The 18,504-nt window shown below is 41.9% G+C and overlaps 1 protein-coding gene across 5 annotated transcripts in view; it reads left to right on the top strand.

Annotated features, from left to right (window-relative positions):
- The window catches only part of utrn (utrophin), a gene marked incomplete at its 3' end in the record, with an annotated part of 191,344 nt that overhangs the window by 40,389 nt on the left and 132,451 nt on the right, over window positions 1–18,504 (top strand). For all 5 annotated transcript variants that reach the window (XM_080490632.1, XM_080490631.1, XM_080490633.1 and 2 more), the window contains 25 exons: window positions 519–687; window positions 2,127–2,254; window positions 4,075–4,212; window positions 4,294–4,407; window positions 4,542–4,697; window positions 4,937–5,107; window positions 5,183–5,374; window positions 6,044–6,178; window positions 7,495–7,644; window positions 8,093–8,254; window positions 8,498–8,629; window positions 9,073–9,246; window positions 9,324–9,479; window positions 9,584–9,754; window positions 10,770–10,949; window positions 11,546–11,674; window positions 12,086–12,256; window positions 12,348–12,404; window positions 12,651–12,803; window positions 13,821–13,958; window positions 14,057–14,140; window positions 15,271–15,441; window positions 15,611–15,783; window positions 17,141–17,291; window positions 18,317–18,492. In XM_080490632.1, coding sequence (XP_080346758.1) covers window positions 519–687; window positions 2,127–2,254; window positions 4,075–4,212; window positions 4,294–4,407; window positions 4,542–4,697; window positions 4,937–5,107; window positions 5,183–5,374; window positions 6,044–6,178; window positions 7,495–7,644; window positions 8,093–8,254; window positions 8,498–8,629; window positions 9,073–9,246; window positions 9,324–9,479; window positions 9,584–9,754; window positions 10,770–10,949; window positions 11,546–11,674; window positions 12,086–12,256; window positions 12,348–12,404; window positions 12,651–12,803; window positions 13,821–13,958; window positions 14,057–14,140; window positions 15,271–15,441; window positions 15,611–15,783; window positions 17,141–17,291; window positions 18,317–18,492 — 3,731 coding nt within the window. The remainder of the gene's footprint in view (window positions 1–518; window positions 688–2,126; window positions 2,255–4,074; window positions 4,213–4,293; window positions 4,408–4,541; window positions 4,698–4,936; window positions 5,108–5,182; window positions 5,375–6,043; window positions 6,179–7,494; window positions 7,645–8,092; window positions 8,255–8,497; window positions 8,630–9,072; window positions 9,247–9,323; window positions 9,480–9,583; window positions 9,755–10,769; window positions 10,950–11,545; window positions 11,675–12,085; window positions 12,257–12,347; window positions 12,405–12,650; window positions 12,804–13,820; window positions 13,959–14,056; window positions 14,141–15,270; window positions 15,442–15,610; window positions 15,784–17,140; window positions 17,292–18,316; window positions 18,493–18,504) is intronic.

The raw sequence follows: 18,504 nt of genomic DNA, 5'->3' as shown, positions 1-18,504 counted from the left end.
AGATGGTTCACTTAAAGTCTAATTGGCTTTACACGGGTAGGGAATGGCTGTCAGTGTACAGTGTGACTCCATCCAGTAACCTCCAGAAAAGTCTGCTTAATCATCGTCACAGTGTGTGTAGTTTCCCCACATCTCGAAACAGATGCTTCAAATCCTATTAGTGGATGACGCTCATGGTGGGCAGTGGCACAAAACAGATTATATTCAAGTGAATTAAAAGGCAGATATTGCTCTACTATATCTCACAATCAATAAAAGTCAGAAGAAATGTTCAATCTGTTTATTGTTAAGCTACTTTTGTTTGTGCCATATCTGTTTGGTTGTTTGTTTATTTATACAGTCAGTGAAATACCCGCATGGCATGTCTTTGTACAATAACTGCAAGCATTCTCCCTGCTGCAGTTTCTGTCAAAAATGATTGACTTTTAAATCTATTCAAGAACAACTTATTACTATATATTAAATTTTTATTTTCATAGCAATGACGAACTCCGTCTTTTTCTTCTTGTGTTTTTCAGTCCCGACTTCTTAATGTCAGCACCTTAAGTCCACAACTGGCGAAGCTGTCTGCTGAGGTGGGGTCGCTTGGATCTATGCCCTCTCTTAAAGACAACATGGTGGTGGTTTCTGCACATCACGCTTCCACGCGGCAGCAGCTGCAGGACAGAGGACAGCAGGCCAACCAAGGTGTGTGGAGCAAGATGCAGTAAAATAATGTTGTAGAATCTAATTCTATAACTTCTGAGTGGGTTTATCTGCATCAATTTGCTTTTCAAGGCAGCTCATAGATTTGAGACACCCTTTGATCCCAGAGAGCTGCAGAACAGTTGATTTAAGCCCCATTAAAACAAAGGACTGTCTCTCTCCCTCTCTCCTTGCCCGGTCTGAAGTTTTCAGGTTTATAAGGAAAGGGAAAGAGTGATAGCTAAGATCAGCAGAGCTCAGCCCCACATGGGCTGACATTAGGTTTTATATGAATCCTTGGCCAGCCACGAGTAATAAATGATGCCCTTATATGGCCTCTAAAGCTCACAGATGCAAGAGCGTATATGTGGATGACTTAGTGCAGGGTTATGCCGCTGTGTCAGACAGATCTCCACCTGGGGAGGTGACTTGGTCCTGGAGCACTGAAAATCAGTCACTGTTTTACCTCTGGAGTTTACGTGAGTCGCTATTGGACGGAAATTTGAATGCTGCTCTGACCGTAGTTGTATGTCTGCGATTTGCCTTTGGGACTCTTATGACATTGAGGATTTGGAAGCGGGCCAAGGGAAACCATTTTGCTCGGGGGTAGTCTGCTTCACTGCCATGGCCTCTCTGTCACCACCTCCATTCCCAACCCCACACTTCCACTCCGTCACTGCCCTCTGTGTATATAAACATGGCCAGATTATGTAAGCATTAAATCACCTGGTAATTAAGACACTGAGAAACAGAGAAGAGGACAGGCTGTTATGTGGATAAGTAGAAGAATGGAAGAAAATGACCTGAAATCTCTGCGTACAGCTATGTCTTAACCCTTTATTTTGATTTTATGGCTGTAGAATTCTCAAAAAACAAATGTAATGATTCCCCGTTTAGTCCATTTCTTCTAGAAAAGTTCAACTTTAGAGTTGTGTTTTTTGACTACACCGACACTGGTGAAGCTTGTTCGTGATTATATGGCCGTACAGAAGAAATCCTGGGGGGCGCTGTAATGGCTTCCAGTACTTTATGAATTTTGTATATATTAAATGATCTAAGTTATGCGATAATACAGAGACCTGATCCTGTCAGCAGTGACAGGAGCAGAATAAAAAGCTTATGTGTAGCTTACACTTTGCAGGCGTCTTCTTTGAGCTCGGGGTCACTCACTGTGGCTATTTAAGGTATTCAATATAATTTGCGTCTCCAACTAAAGCTAATTTTAGAAACTGGCTGGTTAACATCTGGGATCCTCTTATGGCCTGGAAGACCTGCATGTCCACTCACGCGTGAACAGGGGAATTCCAAATAAGCTCACTGCCCTCTTGTGGTTGATGCATACGTTTAAATGCACAAGTGTAATGTCAACGTTAACTTTATAGTTACCATAATATGCTGTCGTCCCTTTCTTCAACATTACCTTCTTCTTTGTCCTTTTGCAGCCTTGGTCAGCCTGGAAGCTGCTCGGGTCGTGCAGAATCCGGTGGAGGATCTGGAGGCCAGGATGGGGACTCTGAGAGAGGGGATAGTGGACTTACCTACAGCGGAGGGGGCAGTGGAGGGGGCACAGGTGAGCATCACTCAAATTCCTAATCTGAATATAGGCATCCTGTGAGCTGATAGAGAATAAACGAGGACCAGAAGAATCAATATACAAAGTATGAGTACAGCATTGGACAATTATTACTGTTACATCTTGATTATGTTATATATGAGAGGCAACTGTTACAGGTTAGATTAAGTAATCTGCAACAGTTCTGACCTTGTCACTCTCTTCAGTGTGTATTTGTTTCAGTTCTTGTCTTTTATTAATCTTTTTAAAAAAGAGAAAATTGTCTAATAACCACATACAGTGTTGCATTTTTGTTACTTTGACATCACTGGGGACTGTAGCGAACAGTTGAAATGCCCCAAGCTGTAAAGATTTTCTTTTTTGTTTGTGTCTCCGTCTTTGTATGTACAGTTTATCAGTGTGAGTCTTAATCTGTGTCTGCTGCTGCTGCTGCTGCTGTTCTTTTTTTTTTTTTTCTTCTTCCCCACTGAATACAATAGGCCCCTTTATCAGCCAGTCATTTCCCTCTGCTCTGTGTTAAACCTTTGTGTGAGAGGGAAAGAAGGAGTGTGTGCATGCCTGCGTGTGTTTTCAGTGTGTCGTTCAGCGATGTATGTGTTGTTGTGTGTGTGTGTGTGTTACACTGCGTGTTTGGCTCCTCCTCCATCCTTCGGTGGAATGCGGCTCGGTCTACGCTCTTGTTATCATGGCAGATAGGGCACGATGCCGAGGAGGGAAGCGGGATGCAGGGAGGGCTGCGGGGACGTGGCACATTCTGGGCAGCGTGCCCGTGCATGCAGGCTCAATGTGAAGCCTCTAAACCTGTCCGTCACTCCGACAACAATTACTTGCGTGACAGCATGTCTTGAGTTCAGCCTGCAATTAACCCGATGAGAGAAGGTGGTGGTCATCGTCATGTTTCACGATTGGTTGTTTTTCCTCTGAAAGGGATTGTGGGCTCATGATGATTGTAACGACGTGAAAAACTTATCATTATCAAAAATTCTATGTCAGGATGCTCCCATTTTCCATTCATTTCGATTTTGATTAGTTTAGATTCACTATTATTCTTAGAAATTCCCTATTTTTCAGTTACACGAAAGAAAAATACAACTATAAAAATAACTTTCACTTGACCAAACTGATGCAAAGTAATATTAACAGATTTTCTTTCCTTTGAAATTAATTTTTTTCTGTGTAATCCTTTCAAATATCAAGTCACAAAAACTAGAAAAATGGAGCAAACGCTCATGAAAACATGTAAACATCACAGAAAATGATACATTTGATAATTAGGGGAAAAAACAAAACACTAAAAACACATACAGATGAAAATACAGTGAAAAAAGTCACTGTAGCAACCAATCGTTTCAATTCATTTCGATATTTTCATTATGCTTTTAGTGGGATTTCTCTCTTTATTAATTGTTTATGATTTTGACAGTTTTTATCTTCAATTCATGATTGGAAATATATTCTTAAAAAGATGTTTGTCAAGAAGTTTTCTCCAGAGTACAGCTGTTAGTAGCTGTATGTATGTATATACCTTTGAAAACATTGACAGAATGAATGCATGTTTGTTTAGCCTTCAATATATATTTACACACACACAGATTATAGATGTAATGACGTTTAATCCATGCAAAGTTTCTTAAAACAACAGGAGTTGCACTGGCAGAGCTGATGCAGAATGTTTTCTTTACACTGGTAAAGTCTATGATGCTGGATAAGGAACCAGTTGTCCGGCAGGATGACTCACTGTTTTTCTTTAACTGTAATTTTTACATCGGCAATTTCAAGACTTTCCACGGTTGAATCTGGCCTCTTGTTTACCTCAGGCCCTGTGTCTGGAGATCGAGCAAACGCAGCAGGCCTCCGATCCTGCGGAACTACAGAAATGGAGCCGGCTGTCTTCCCGGGCCCGCGAGGAGCTCGGCATGCTGAAGTGCATTCTGGGAAGCATGAAGGACACTCGGGTAAAGGAGAAGAGAACGGTGGAGAGCTTTTAGTTGTTTAGTGCTGGTTGATGCAGTGTTTTACGAAGACGCTGTGTTCAGGTGCGTGTGGAGAAAGTGGAGAGGTGGTTGGACGCGGTTCAGGAGCTGTTGTCTCGGGAGGCCACCGGGCTGGGCGAGACGGGGACACTACAGGAAGAGGTTCATTTGTGCATGGTGAGAGAACAAAAAGCAACACTTGCATACAAATATAGTTGTTGTTTCTTTGTGTGAACAGATTTGTAGGTTGAGGTTTTTTCTGTGTTACTATTCTTTAAAAGTTTTTTTTTTTTTTCCCCCTCAATCACCAGGAGCATGTGAATGAGATGGAGTTAGTGGAAGGTTCATTGAAGCAGATGGGGGAGAATGTGAGTGCTGTGCAGGCAACTGAAGTACCAGGATTGACCAAGTGGGGGCAAGACGAGTTGGATGAATGCCAGGGCAGGTGGGCTACGCTCAGCAAAAAGGTGAGAAAAACATTTTCTTGTCCACCTTTGACACTTTTAATCCAAATATTGCACTGATTACACCACTACACCCCACGACCACTGGGTCAATAATCACAGTAAATCAATAGTTGTCATGAGTGCTTGACTTTTCTGTTTTTAATGTAATTTCTATCCTGAGCTCTAATTAGAAAAGAAAAGGCACTTTTTAATTATTCTGGTGCATCTTTAACAAACTTATTACATGTGTTTTCGTACAGCTTCTGAGCCATCAGGAGCGAATGGCTGAGAGCCAGGAGAAGCAGGTGAATCTGAGGAAAGACCTCACGGAGATGCAGGAATGGATGAACCAAGTTGACGAGGAGTTTCTTATGAGGGACTTTGAGTACAAGAGTCCGGAGGAGTTGGAGGCGTCGCTGGAGGAGATGAAGGTAAAAGGGCGAAATCCAACTACTTTTGGGCGAATTTCTGTCGATCCTCCGCCTCAAACGGTTGTTTTCGTTCAGCGGGCTAAAGAGGATGTGCTACAGAAAGAGGTGAAGGTGAAGATCTTGAAAGACAGCATCAACACGCTGGTGTCCCGAATGTCGGCCAGTGGAAGAGTCAGTGGTCAGGAGCTAACCTCCGAGCTGGAGGGCGTACTCGCCAACTACCAGAAGCTGTGCGACCGCCTCAAGAGCAAGTGTCACACCCTGGAGGTAATGTTGGCCTGAATGTGTGTTTTTTTAACAGCACATAACAAAGTGGCCAGTGTAGATTGTATGAATTATGTGCATTCATAGTTGAATAAGATACTTGGACCTTAGGTCACAATTTGTTGCTCTTAAATGAATATATGTTCTGTCCTGGTTCTTATGAATGACTTTAGGTTTTTTTCTATTCGTAACTCATTAATTCTCATGTCTCAGTACTGTAACAACATGCCGAATTATGCAACATGTCATTTTCTGGCTCTGTTTTATTGATTTTCAATCCACATCCAAGAAAAGCTTGTAAAAAAACAGCGCTTATTCCGTTTTTTTTTTTTTAAGTATCAGAGCATATAAAGTAGTTAGAGGCATTGTGTTTTTTTTTTTTTTTTAAATCATGATCCTGCACAGTAGAGGTCAGACACGTCACCGAGTTGTACAAATGCTCATGCACACTTAGCCTGAAGTCAATGAGTCATCTTCATCTTCTTTTAATGTGACTATTTGACTTAAGTAAAAATACAGAAATAAAGGCTTTATCTTTTTGGGCTTTAAAGTTGAAATTATTGCTTTCTTAATAGGTCTGTCTCTTCTGAGGAACATCATCCACCTTCTTCTCTTTCTCCCTTCAATGTTTTGTGATGATAAATGTGTGTGGCTGGCGGTGTGCTTGTGCAGGAGGTGTGGTCCTGCTGGATGGAGCTGCTTCAGTACCTGGACATCGAGCAGAATTGGCTCAACACTCTCGAGGAGAAAGTCCAAGCCACTGAAAACCTGCCAGAAAGCACTGAAGCAGTAAATGAAGCATTAGAGGTATGCGCACCAGCTCACATGTGGACCGCATCGCTTGCAGGGCTCACTCAGTGACAACATTCTCTAACATTAACCAGTGGTTTGGTTTCTGACAAAACATCAAGACCTGGATGTTTAAACTCCACCATCACACCATTCATAAGCAATTATTGCAAATTCTGACGGGAGCATATAATGGTGCGACATTGCCCAAAAATGAAGGCCATAACAGCTTAAGTGTATGTTGCTAACCTAATTTGTCTTCCAAATTTCTTTTGCGTGGACTTGCTGCGCTGCTATATCTGTAGACCGCCTGCAGCAAGACTGTCAAAGTCGCTTTAATCACTGTGCTGCTTCTGTAACATCGCATAGTGATGAAGGAATTGAAGACCCTTGAAGACAGTTTCTACCCTCTCCTCTTTATCGTCACCAGACAACTGCTTTTTGTCTCTGCCCCAACAAGTTCTACTCTTTCTTTCTCTCTATCTTCATCCCTCTGAGCATCTTTCTCTCACCATTAACCCTTCATTGTGTAGGTGACTTATGTTCGCCTCTGCATTTTGTTTTTGTTTTCAGACGTTATCGGCAGCTGCAAGACACTACACTTATCAGATAATGCCACATTTTTTGCAGGATGATTGTATCTTGTAGCGTCTGGTAGGATTGTGAGGATACGCAGTGAGCATTTTAAATTGAAACTATAAGTTTTATCTCTAAAATTGTATGTCACTTTGGTCAGTTTTACTTCTTTCAAAAGATTATATCATATATGAGTGTCATTAACACTAAAGTGTTCAATCATCCCATCCTCCCTGTCGGACTCGGGCTGTTTCTGTCTTTCTTTCTGTCCATGACCTCCGGGAAGGTAAAGCACATTTAATGACCCCACATAAACAATGACTGTTGGTGCCGTCAGTCTACAAGCTCACTCTCTCACTCGTCTCATTCGTCGCTCATTTCTCCTTCAGTTCTCATCTTTTTTCGCTTTGCTTCTGTCTGACACACATAGCCCAGCAATTTCTCCCTCTGCTCTCCATCTGTCTGCGCAGCTTTTGTTTCTTCTCTGGGTTCTTTCCACCTCTTTCATGCACAAAAACACACCTATTTTACTGGATGCTATTTTTGTTTTGTTTACGTCTCATCATCTTTCACTTCCTCTGATGGATTTAGCTGGATCTGTACATTTTTTTTCTTGCCTTCAGTTTTATCAAAGGATTGTTTGCTTAAGTTTTTGAATTTTGAATCACTATGCTCATTTCCTCTTCTCTTCCTCTTCTGTTTGATTTTTCCCAATTTCTTCACTCGCGTCTTTATCTTTCTACTCCATCCACCGCCAGTCTTTGGAGACCGTCCTTCGCCACCCTGGAGACAACCGGACACAAATCAGAGAGCTGGGTCAGACGCTGATAGACGGGGGCATTCTCGATGAACTCATAAGTGAAAAACTAGAGGCCTTCAATTCCAACTATGAGCGACTCAACCACCAGGTCAGCATTGTGTCTTTATATATGTTTCTCAGTGTTTTTTGGATGGGGCTGTTATAGTGATATAATGTTAAATGAACACAGAAAATGATCACAATTGACTTGTGTGGCATATTTGTTTTTGTGTGACTTACAAGTTTCTTGCATCAAAATTAAAAAGTGTCCCAATAATAGAAAAGTTCATTTATATATACATATATATATGAATGTTCAGATTTTGAGGCATGCAATGATTATTTGTTTTCATTGTCTTTGTCAAAACTTGCAAATAAGCGATTCGTTTATAAAAAAAAGGATCAAATTCATAGTTTAAATCATCACTAACAACATCTACTATTACACCCATCCGTTATAAACTTTCGACATAATGTTCAGGATAGAAAAGCGTGCATCAAAACCCCTGACTATGGAAGATTCAAACTCCTAAGCAGCTGCCTTTGTCCTCATCCAGGCGGTGAACCGGCAGATCAGCCTGGAGCAGCAGCTGCAGACGCTGAAGGAGAACGAACAGGCGCTCCAAACGCTGCAGGAGTCTCTGAGCCAGCTGGACCACACACTCACCTCCTACCTCACCGATCGCATAGACGCCTTCCAGCTCCCACAGGAAGCACAGGTACAGTGCACATGCACACAGCACATGTTCACACTCCCGCATCTGACACATTAGGAGAAGCCTGCAAACCCAAAGGCCTTCCTTCCAGCTAGAGATGTACTTAATATTAGGGAATTATTTCCCACAAAGGGAGACGCTGGTTCATCTGCAGGTGTATGCTCTGAACGCACAGGAAGTCGACCGTAATGTTTGTGTATGCTCATTTGCACTTTTTGCAAGTCCTCATTTGCACTTTTTCTTTAGGCTATAGGGGCGGAGATTGCAGCCCACGAAGTGACAGTGGAGGAGATGAGAAGAAGGAATGTGGTGAACTTGCCTCCTCCCACCACTGATGGCAAAGCTGCCCGTGGTGGGACCATGCTGGACCAGCTGCAGGTAACACTGACTCCTACTGGACAATGTTTGGAACTGCTTTCTCCTCCCAGTCAGCCCATCAGATTACACACGTTTGCAACAGAATTATAAATGTAATTGTTTTGTCAACGATTTGATTTCTGCAATCCAACCCATAAACAAAAAAATGTTAGGCAATTTTTAAGCTTTATTCTTTATAGCTTAAGACATAGTTTAGTTAATGTTTAATAAATGTAAAATTTGAGATGCAACTCACACACATTTCTAAAATTTTAAGAATTCCATTAAAAACAAGTCAGAACACCCTGCATGTTCTCTTCATTTTTATAAATTTTTTCGACATATACCCTTTTTGCTTCAGCAGTTTTTTTTAAAACAACATCTGTAACTTTAAAAAACACCACTGTATTTCACGGTGATAAGTTTCAAAACGTGTTTTTTTGTTTTGGTTTTGTTTTCTGCAGAGGAAGCTGCGAGAGATTTCGACAAAGTACCAGCTCTTCCAGAAGCCTGCTAACTTTGAGCAGCGCATGGTGGACTGTAAAAGGGTCCTGGAAGGGGCCAAAAGTGAGCTGCCCATCCTGGAGGTTCAGGACTTGGACCCTGAAAAAATCCAGCTGCACCTCACCGGTTGCATGGTGAACGCCCCAGCCTGTTCACATTTGTTTTTACTTGCTATCCAGAGTTTTTCTAAACTTTCTTTTTGCTTTTTTAGAAATTGTATAAGTTGCTGAGTGAAGTGAAGCTGGAGGTGGAGACGGTGATAAAAACAGGTCGTCAGATTGTGCAGAAACAGCAGACGGAAAACCCCAAAGCCATGGACGAGCAGCTCACTGCTCTCAAGCTGCTCTACAATGACCTGGGGGCACAGGTAGCTCATCAGGGGGATTTGTTTCCTAAAAACAAAATTATGAATTCATCTGACAGAACGCTTCAGGCACGGATGACAAATCTCTGTTATTATTGTTTTCACAGGTGACGGAGGGCAAACAGGATCTGGAAAAAGCTTTGTCTTTGTCTCAAAAGTTCGAGAAAGAGACTGCCGCCCTGCAGGAGTGGCTCGACACCAACGAAGCACAACTCCAGCAGAAAAACAGCTGCGGAGACATGCCAGCTGACATCGATGCCGAGATTGCATGGGCTAATGTGAGTCACTGTTTTTACAGTTGGCATTTTAATAGTTTGGCACATTTTTGGAAGAGCCAACAAAAAGCATGAAAAGCTGCAGTGAAAGTCTCGTTTACTTCTCGTCATTATTTCGAACATTGTGACCTTTTCCACTTCAATTTAACATCCAGTTTCAGTGCTGCTCTCCATGAAGGGCCTCACTTCTGCGTGTCGCCATTAGATGGAGCAATGGTGCAATTTGGGGCTTTCAAAGACACACACCGACTTCTCTTCCCCCGCACGGCGGGAACACACCACATCAAGCTGAAGATAATCACGGTGTAATAGTCACCTGAAAAAGACGAGAAGGAAAAACTATAGCCAAATCTCCTTGTTTTGAACCCTTTTTCCAAGAGACACAAAACATAGTTTGATTTAGTTTAGTTTGATGATTTAGTTTAGTTTTTTGAAAAAACATCACTGGTCCTCCAGTGTCATGTTTTTTTTTTTTTTTTTGTAGAACCTCATCTCTCTATCTTCTATACCGCTTTATCACACTTGAAGTCCCAGAACACTGGAGCCCATGCCGGAAAACCCTGAGTGAAGGGGGGGGTAAAACCATGGACAGTTCACCGGTGCATCACGGGGCAAAGACAGAGAGAAACATTTACATCTATGTGAATTTTTAAGCTCACCAGTTTAATGCATACATTTAAATTGTGTGAGAAAACTGGATTCCCCATAAAACATGTACAAGAAAATTGCACACACAAATTTTTTAACTGGGAATGTGTATGAGGGTGGAGTGCAAACCTCTAATCCACTGTGCAGCTTAAAATTTAAATACGATATATTTGTTTTTGCGAGGTATATACACTCGAATAGCAAAGTGTTTCATGTTGCCAGTTTTTAATGCTTTGTTTTGTGTACCACAGCATCCTGATGAATGTTAACACAAGCTCGCTAATGTCGCAATAGATTATAAAAACACGGAGGTCGTCTCTTGACCCTCGAGTTAAATGTAATGTGATATATGTGTGTATCACTGGACCAGGGCCTGCTGAAGGAATCGGAGCGTCAAAAGGCGGAGCTGTCCGGCCTGATGGAGACCAGCGCTGGCCTGCAGACTCTGGTGGAGGGCAGCGAGGCGCAGCTGGAAGATAAACTCTGTGGCCTCAATGAAGGCTGGGGCCGTGTCCGCACCTGGACTGAGGACTGGCTGAGCGCTGTTCTTGTGAGTGTAATTAGGAAGACGAAATGAATATGAAATTGCTGCGATTTTTGTTTCTATGTTCTCCGAGTAAGTAGATTCTCACACCGGCTTTATATCTGTGTGACGGAGACGGTATATCAATTTATTTGCAGGTGTATGTAGGCTTTCTGCCCTTGCTACCGTACATGTTTTTGTTCATCATCATCAACTATAATCGCATTTAAAATGCACTGGATTATTTATACAGATACAATGAATCAGATATGCCGTTGTAGGAGTTTCAGTAGGTTATTGTTGTAAAGATTCACAACCCGAAAAAGCGCTTTACTTAGTAAATTTTGGAACTTGAGAAAAACACTTAAAATCTACTTTGAATCAAGGACATGCACATTACATGTGCAGATAAATATGTTTGCGCGTGGGAGAAAGAAAATGAGAAGTGCCTCCTTATATAATTGTGTTCCGCGTCAAGTCAAACAGGGGCCGTGCCGATCATTGTAACATCTTTCTGATTAAATGAAGCAGAAAATATTGAAAACATTGCAGCACAGGTGGCTGGAGATTGGATTTGAGTCCCCTAAAGAAGACCTTGTATTTTTGTGTCGGTTTGCATGCAGAGTCACCAGAACGAGGTGGAGATTTTCGATGAGAACTTGGCCCACATCAGCACCTGGCTCTACCAGACGCAAATCCACCTGGACGAGGCCGAGCGGCTGGCCCCTGCAGAGAGGGAGACCGTGTTAAAGGTGAGGCTGAACCTGGCTGTGAGAAAGCACTGACTTATAGATGCACTAGAAAACTAAATATATGGTTGACAGCATTGAAGAATGTTTGCAAAACCTTTTGAATGGAAATTGTTGTGTACTTCCTGAAAGTTGTAAAAGTAGCACAGCAGGGATATATAATGAGAACAAGTCAGGAAATTATATAAATAATAAACCTGTTTTAGTGAGCTTTATTATATATTTATTTAAATATTTTTATTTTCATTTGATTCTTCGGTCTTCCTTTCCTTGTGCTATAGCCACTAAATATTAGCCTTGATTTGCACATGTTGAACTAAGCGCACAGGCTGCACTGTGGTTCACTAAGATTGTGAATGACTGATAGCGTAGAATGGCATCTTCATGTGCAGCTGCTCTGCGATGTGTCTCCAGAGCATGCTGGAGGAGCTGGAGGACATCAGTCTGCGTGTGGACAACGTGAAGGACCAAGCCATCATTCTGATGACCAGCAGGGGGCCCGCCTGTCGAGACGTGGTGGAGCCCAAGCTGGCTGAGCTCAACTGCAACTTTGACAAAGTCTCTCAGCATCTAAAAACTGCCAAGGTTAAAAAAAACAAAAAGAAGAGGTGATGTTTAACAAAAATGACCATTTCAATCAGGGAATCAACTCAGTTTGTTTTGGTTCACACTGCAGATGATGACCAGTCTGGAGTCAGGAAGTGTTGAGATGAGCCAACAGGTGCCTCAGCTGGTATGAGACATTTGACATTTTCTGTAACGATAATTGAAATTTAACACAAAAAGAAACTTTTAATGTTTTTATGTATCTTTTATGATATACGGAAATAGCAGTGTGCTGTCTTTACAACAACAGCAGTGATTGTAGTTGTCTGCGTGAAATCTATTACAGTTCTTTGAGGAAACATTCCCCTCATTACAACTGTGTGTGCAGCTGTGGCTGAGTTACTTGAGGTTTGTGTTTGCACTCTCTAATCAGGTCATTCACAGTCAGGAGATCCAAGCAGAGAGTCAGACTCATCCTGCGAAGGCTCTGATCCCGACTGAGCTAATGGACCTTCAGACAGAGCTGCGGGACACTCTCAATTCTCTGCAGCAGCAGGACCCAATAAACATACTGGATGATGACAAGGTACACTGCGAATTCTTTTGGTTTCAACCTTATTTTTTGGGGATATGTTAGAAAGGCATGAGTAGTTGAGCGTGACAGGTTCACTGTCATTTCCTCGGTGGGAGCAGGGGGTAGTGTGTTTAATGTGCATGGGGAGAAGGGCCAGCGCAGCCATCAGTCTCCCAGGGTCGGGCTCTAATCAACGGCTTTATGAACAGCGGACTTGGTAAATATTGATCCGGCTCATTATGATTCAGTCAATAAATACACGGTCACGCCCAAGAAGCGTGTCGATTTTGTTGAAAAATCAAGGGCATTCATTGGAAAGTTACGGGGACCGCGATTCGTCCTTTGTTTAATTCGCTACGTTCTGTTGCCTCTGGGTCGACTGTCGATGTGAAATTTATGAAAGTTCCAATGCGTCGCTGACCTCCGACCTATTTAAAAAGCTGATTTCATTGTAGATATGGTATAAAACAGAAACGTGAACAGAAGATTAAGCACTGTGCTTACTGCCTGGTAAAAGGTCGACTAATTCTAGCAAATTGATCACACACAAAAGAAATCTCTCCATTGTTCTCTTTACTGAGTTTTTTTGATGAGGACTTCTATTAGGATTGCAGCTAGTTTCAGGCTATTTAACGATGTGATTTGATAATAAGTTTTGATCAGGCTTTTCAAGCTTTAACAAGCTTGGAATTCAATCTGTGCTATCAAGGTTTGTGACGTTAAACACATTTTGCCGAACAAAAAAGAAAGAAACAAACCAATCCCGAGCAAGGTCCTCGTGTCAGTCATGACGCTCTTCTGTGGTTTAAACTATATTTCCCTGACAAGTGGCTGCAGGTCGAGCAGCTCGCAGCTTTTTTAGCACACCAGCAGGGCTAACGTAACACTGCTGTGTTCTTCACATCAGCTGTGGAAAGTAGATGAAGGATGCATTAAAGATCGTTGAAGAAAGGAGAGAAAAAAACCCATAGACGTGTGTCCAAAAAATGTGCTTTACTTGACCCTTCACTTTATGTCCTTCTGTGCCAGATGGATGAGGAGAAAGCCAATGTGGAGGACTTGCTGAGAAGAGGAGAGGAACTGCTGCAGCAGACTTCAGACGAGGGCCGGAGGGAGGAGTTGAGGCTGCTGTTGATCCGGCTGCAGACCCAATACTCTGCTCACAGGGTGAGAGGCATATGAAAGGGTTCGATCTTCATCAAGCAGCGAATATTAGGTTTGTTTTGGTCTCGCTGACGCTGACGTCTTATCTTGTGTTTGTGTAGGAGCTGAGGATGCTGAAAATCAGGCAGGTTGAAACCGCTGTGGAGTCATCAACGTCTCACATCAACAGAGTGCAGACGGCTGAGGTGAGGAAGTCTTACTTTCACACGTTTGTCCGTGTACCGTACAGACGGGCAGTGAGGAGGTGTATGTGTTGGATGGATGCACGAAATGTGGACTGGATGCCAATAAAATGGTACATGTGCTACTTTGGAGGGGAAACTTTGTGCATCAGTCTGTTGGAGGTACAATGATTTATTTCATCATAATCTCTCGTGGCTGCAGCATCAGTACCACAGAAAACAAGAAATGATCACTTCATTGATAATTGTAATGAGGAAAATCCTCAATGTTTTGAATATTATGGAAATAATCTTTCTGACCTTTTGTGAACCGGAAGGAAAAACAATTCTGTTCAGATACAATGGGAATGGGTTGATTTGTTGCAGTGACATCTGTGTGATCCCTATTGCTTGTCCCGAATCAGTTATTTCCTTTATTCTGTGTTTATATGACATGATGTATCACATCTGTTCCATATCCAAACTTTCACATGTCTGACCTCTGAACTTATCCACACAGCACATCCTCGTACTTCTGTATTATAATACATCCCGTCCTCATGTATGGAAGTGGTTAGAATTGTTCATACATAGTGGGAAAGTCTTTTTTTATGGAGTTTATGTGTTTTTCCGGTATTTCCATTGGGTTTTTTCTTCACGTACTGTGACTCACTTCCACAATACGAAAACATGCAGCGAAAGTTAATCAGTACAATTGATATTCCGTATCTCCTTCTTTAATGGATTCAGCTTGGAATACACAGGGCTTAGCACTTATCGATGCTCACTTTAAGTCACAATCATGTATCGTTGGTCCTGTTCATTCGGTCATTAACAATGATTTGCCCTGGTAGGAACAAGATACATTCAAACGTGCCACATTATTGATTCTTGTTCATCTTAATTAGTTTCATTTGAAAGTGAACAAGTCTGTGGTTGGTATTCAAATATCTTTTTACATGGTCTTGAATGGATGAGGGATAAAATCGTGTTTTTTCTACTGACCACTATTAGGAGATACCCTGATGGTTACTCATAAAGTACCAGTGCTGCATTGTAGCTGTTACTGATATATGTGAAGCAGCTTATTCAAAACATATTATTCACTCTTAAGTTTCTTTTCCTCTTGTTATTCTATGTGTTTTCTTACGTAGGAAATGGCTGCAGTGGCACGTAGCAGAGCTCCTTCACTGAGTCCCTCCGATTACCTGCTGGACATTAACAAAGTTCTCCTCGCCATGGCAGACAACGAGTTGCTCCTAAACTCCTCAGAACTCAGCGGGGGGCTTTACGAGGACTTTTCGAGCCAGGAGGATATGCTAAACGTGGGCTGTACTTCTTCTTTCCTTATCATTGTGTCGCTTTGCTAAAACATTTCGTTTTTAACACCAAGAGCTTGAAATCCATTTAAACACTTTCAGCGTTGCAGTAAAGCTTTTATTATTACTCAAGATTCTCATTGTTCTTCTTTGTTGCTCCGTTTTACTTTTAAAGAATATCAAAGATAATCTGGAGAGCCTCAGTGAGCAGGTCACAGGAATCCACGAGCGCCATCCTGAAGCCATCCGGGACGCCTCTCCTGCTGAGGTCTCCCAAATGGAAGACGCCCTCACGCAACTCAATGCCGAGTGGGATCGACTCAACCGCATGTACAACCACCGGAAAGGGTGTGTTCCTGGCTTCACTTCAAATATTTTACCAGATTAATCTGTACACACTGCTCCATTAACTGGATATAGAGTGTTAAAGTAAACCAGAGAAACTTTTTCCCCTAAATAAATTCAGAAAAAGAGAAAACAAGTTTCTAGTTTTAGATGTGTCGGGCTGCTTATCCAGAGCTGAAGGGGCATTAAAAGCCAGCTGTCTGCCAGTTAGGAGACTGTTGGAGCTGATAAAGAGAGACCAGGGCACATGGTGAAGTATCAAGCCCACACTGACCTTGGTTCATTTCAAAACAGTTCCTCAGGCATAAACAGACTTGTGCTTATTCTCATTTGCACTCACTCGCTCATTCACTCATTCATACACATGGACACATGTCTTAGGTCACCTTGAAAACCATCAGTGCAATTGCTTGGAAAAAAAAAAAACAGTCTTCATTTTGCTGAACACAGTGCGTAATTACTATAGTAAGCTCGCTGAGATTGCAAACAAATGCTGACGCACTGCATCTTTAATCACAATAACCTCAAGCCATCAATATAAATAAAAGAAATGGAGTATATTTTGTAAAATTGCACATCCAAAACTCATTTCCTGTGCTTGTCTTTGCGATCACATTTGTTCTGCACAAAGAGATGCAATAGGAGGTAAAAGCATTCCGCTCACCGCCATTGAGATAGAGTTCTTTTTTTTTTTTTGTACGATTAATACACAATAAAGTAATCGGCTTCTCTGTCTGTTACTTCATTCAGTAAAGTCGATGTGACGTTTACGGCCTTGTCTGAAGATCCTCATTGTAATGGGTTCTAGTGTTCTGTTTTCCCTTATGGTTTCTCAGTGGGTGAACACATTTTTATTCCTGGAAAGTTTTTTTTTTCCGTTTCAGTTTATATTCATTCATATGACGTCTACTCAACCTATAAAACTGATACAAAGTGAGCGCAATTATTAAGTTCATTACAAAAAAGTTTGCTAAATTTGATAAAACATTCAAATAGTGAATTTCTATCTAGTAATTGGTTTTCAAATCATATTGAGATAGTGATTAAAGTGAACAGTTTGTAGTGTTTATAGATCCATCCATCACCAATTAAATGCGAGACAAGTCTGAGACAAGAATACTAACCACCACACATCTGCTCCTTTGTGCAGTAAATACACACACAAGAAAATATCATCAGTCTCCAAAGGGATCAAGAGGTGTAGAAAATTGATATGATTAAATCTAAGTCTGACTGAGTCCAACTTTTTCTTTCTTTCTTTCTTTCGTTTTAAATTTTTTCTTTCTTTTTATAGCTCTTGTTATGTTATTCCCAGATTTCTTTTAATGTACTGTACCCGTGGTTCTTTGTGATGCTGCAGGAGCTTTGATCGTGCCATCGAGGAGTGGGGACAGTTTCACTGTGACTTGAAAGACCTTTCTCAGTGGCTGACTGACACAGAGGGTCTGTTGTCCGAGAGCATTTGTCCTGATGGCCAGCTTGATGTGGAATCTGCACGGCAACGCCAAGAGGTCAGATACAAATGTCTTGGGCATCTTTCTGAGTTCATATGTGTGAGGTATAGTTTACATTCTTGATATTTAAATTTAGTTTACCTACCATGACAGTCGTCATTCATGTGTCATTCATGCACAGGGTAAACATGCAAGCTCTGTACAAAAATGTCCCCAAGCCCAACACAGACTAACCATTGTGCACCCCATGACATTAAGATTGATCTAATATTCTGCCTGTATCAACATAAAGAAAGTTAAGTAGAATAATTTCATTTTAAAATCACTCTATCATATTAATTCTGAGTTCAAACAAAGATATTGACTTTCCAGAATGTCAGGAAAGGTAATATCTTATATTGCAGAAGTAGGCTTCTCGATGGTTCGATATGTTTGACGGAAGATAATTGTGTCTCATTCCCCAAGGGGGGAATTGGGTGCTTTGATGTAGCTCATAAACACACGCTTATTATGCAGAACTGAAATGGAGGGAAGTGAACTGAGGAGCGAGATTAGGAAGGACCTTTAGTTTTGCTTTGTTTGATTTTTTTTAAGCGGCCGTTTCATCTCCTAGGGGAAGTATATTCTCTGAAGCTGCTGCTTCACCGCTGACAGAACCAAAGGCTTTAGCACCTTTATCAGGGTGATTTTTCAAAACTCCAGCTCCACTCTTGTCCGTTCAGCTCTTTTTCATGTTTTCTCTGTCGCTGGGAGTGAGACAGGGGATCAAGTGGATGGGAATTGAGAGATCAATTAGCTGACTCACGCTGTAGCAGACTTTACAATCACTCAACCTACTTTACGGGTCCGGTCTTGGCAAGTTAAATCTCTTGGTGGTGGAAGCAGAGATTTGGCAGCTTAAGATTTGACTCACTACAAATCATGCCTGCGTGTCAATAAGAGCTTTGCTGGAAGACATGGACTTGAACGGGGGATTTGGGCAGCATTGAATCAGAATAGGCAGTTTGACTGAACCCTGATTCCACCCTGTTTTTCCCATTCCTCTGACCCTGGTGGCCTCTCTTTCTGTCTTTATACTGTAGGAGCTGGAGGAAGGCCTTGCCAGTCATCAACCTGTTCTGGTTGAGTTGACTCGCACCGGAGAGCAGATAATTGGGAAGCTGTCGTCTCCTGATGGGCCGCTGCTTGAAGAGAAGCTGGAAACTCTGGGTCAGCGTTGGAGAGCTGTTCACCGACAAGTCCTTGACAGACAAAGAAGGTAGTGTATGAC

Source organism: Lipophrys pholis (assembly GCF_963383615.2).
Source record: "Lipophrys pholis genome assembly, chromosome: 21".
Classification (NCBI taxonomy): Eukaryota; Metazoa; Chordata; class Actinopteri; order Blenniiformes; family Blenniidae; genus Lipophrys; species Lipophrys pholis.
Note: the sequence above shows the minus strand (reverse complement) of the source record. Positions and strands in the feature narration are given on the sequence as shown.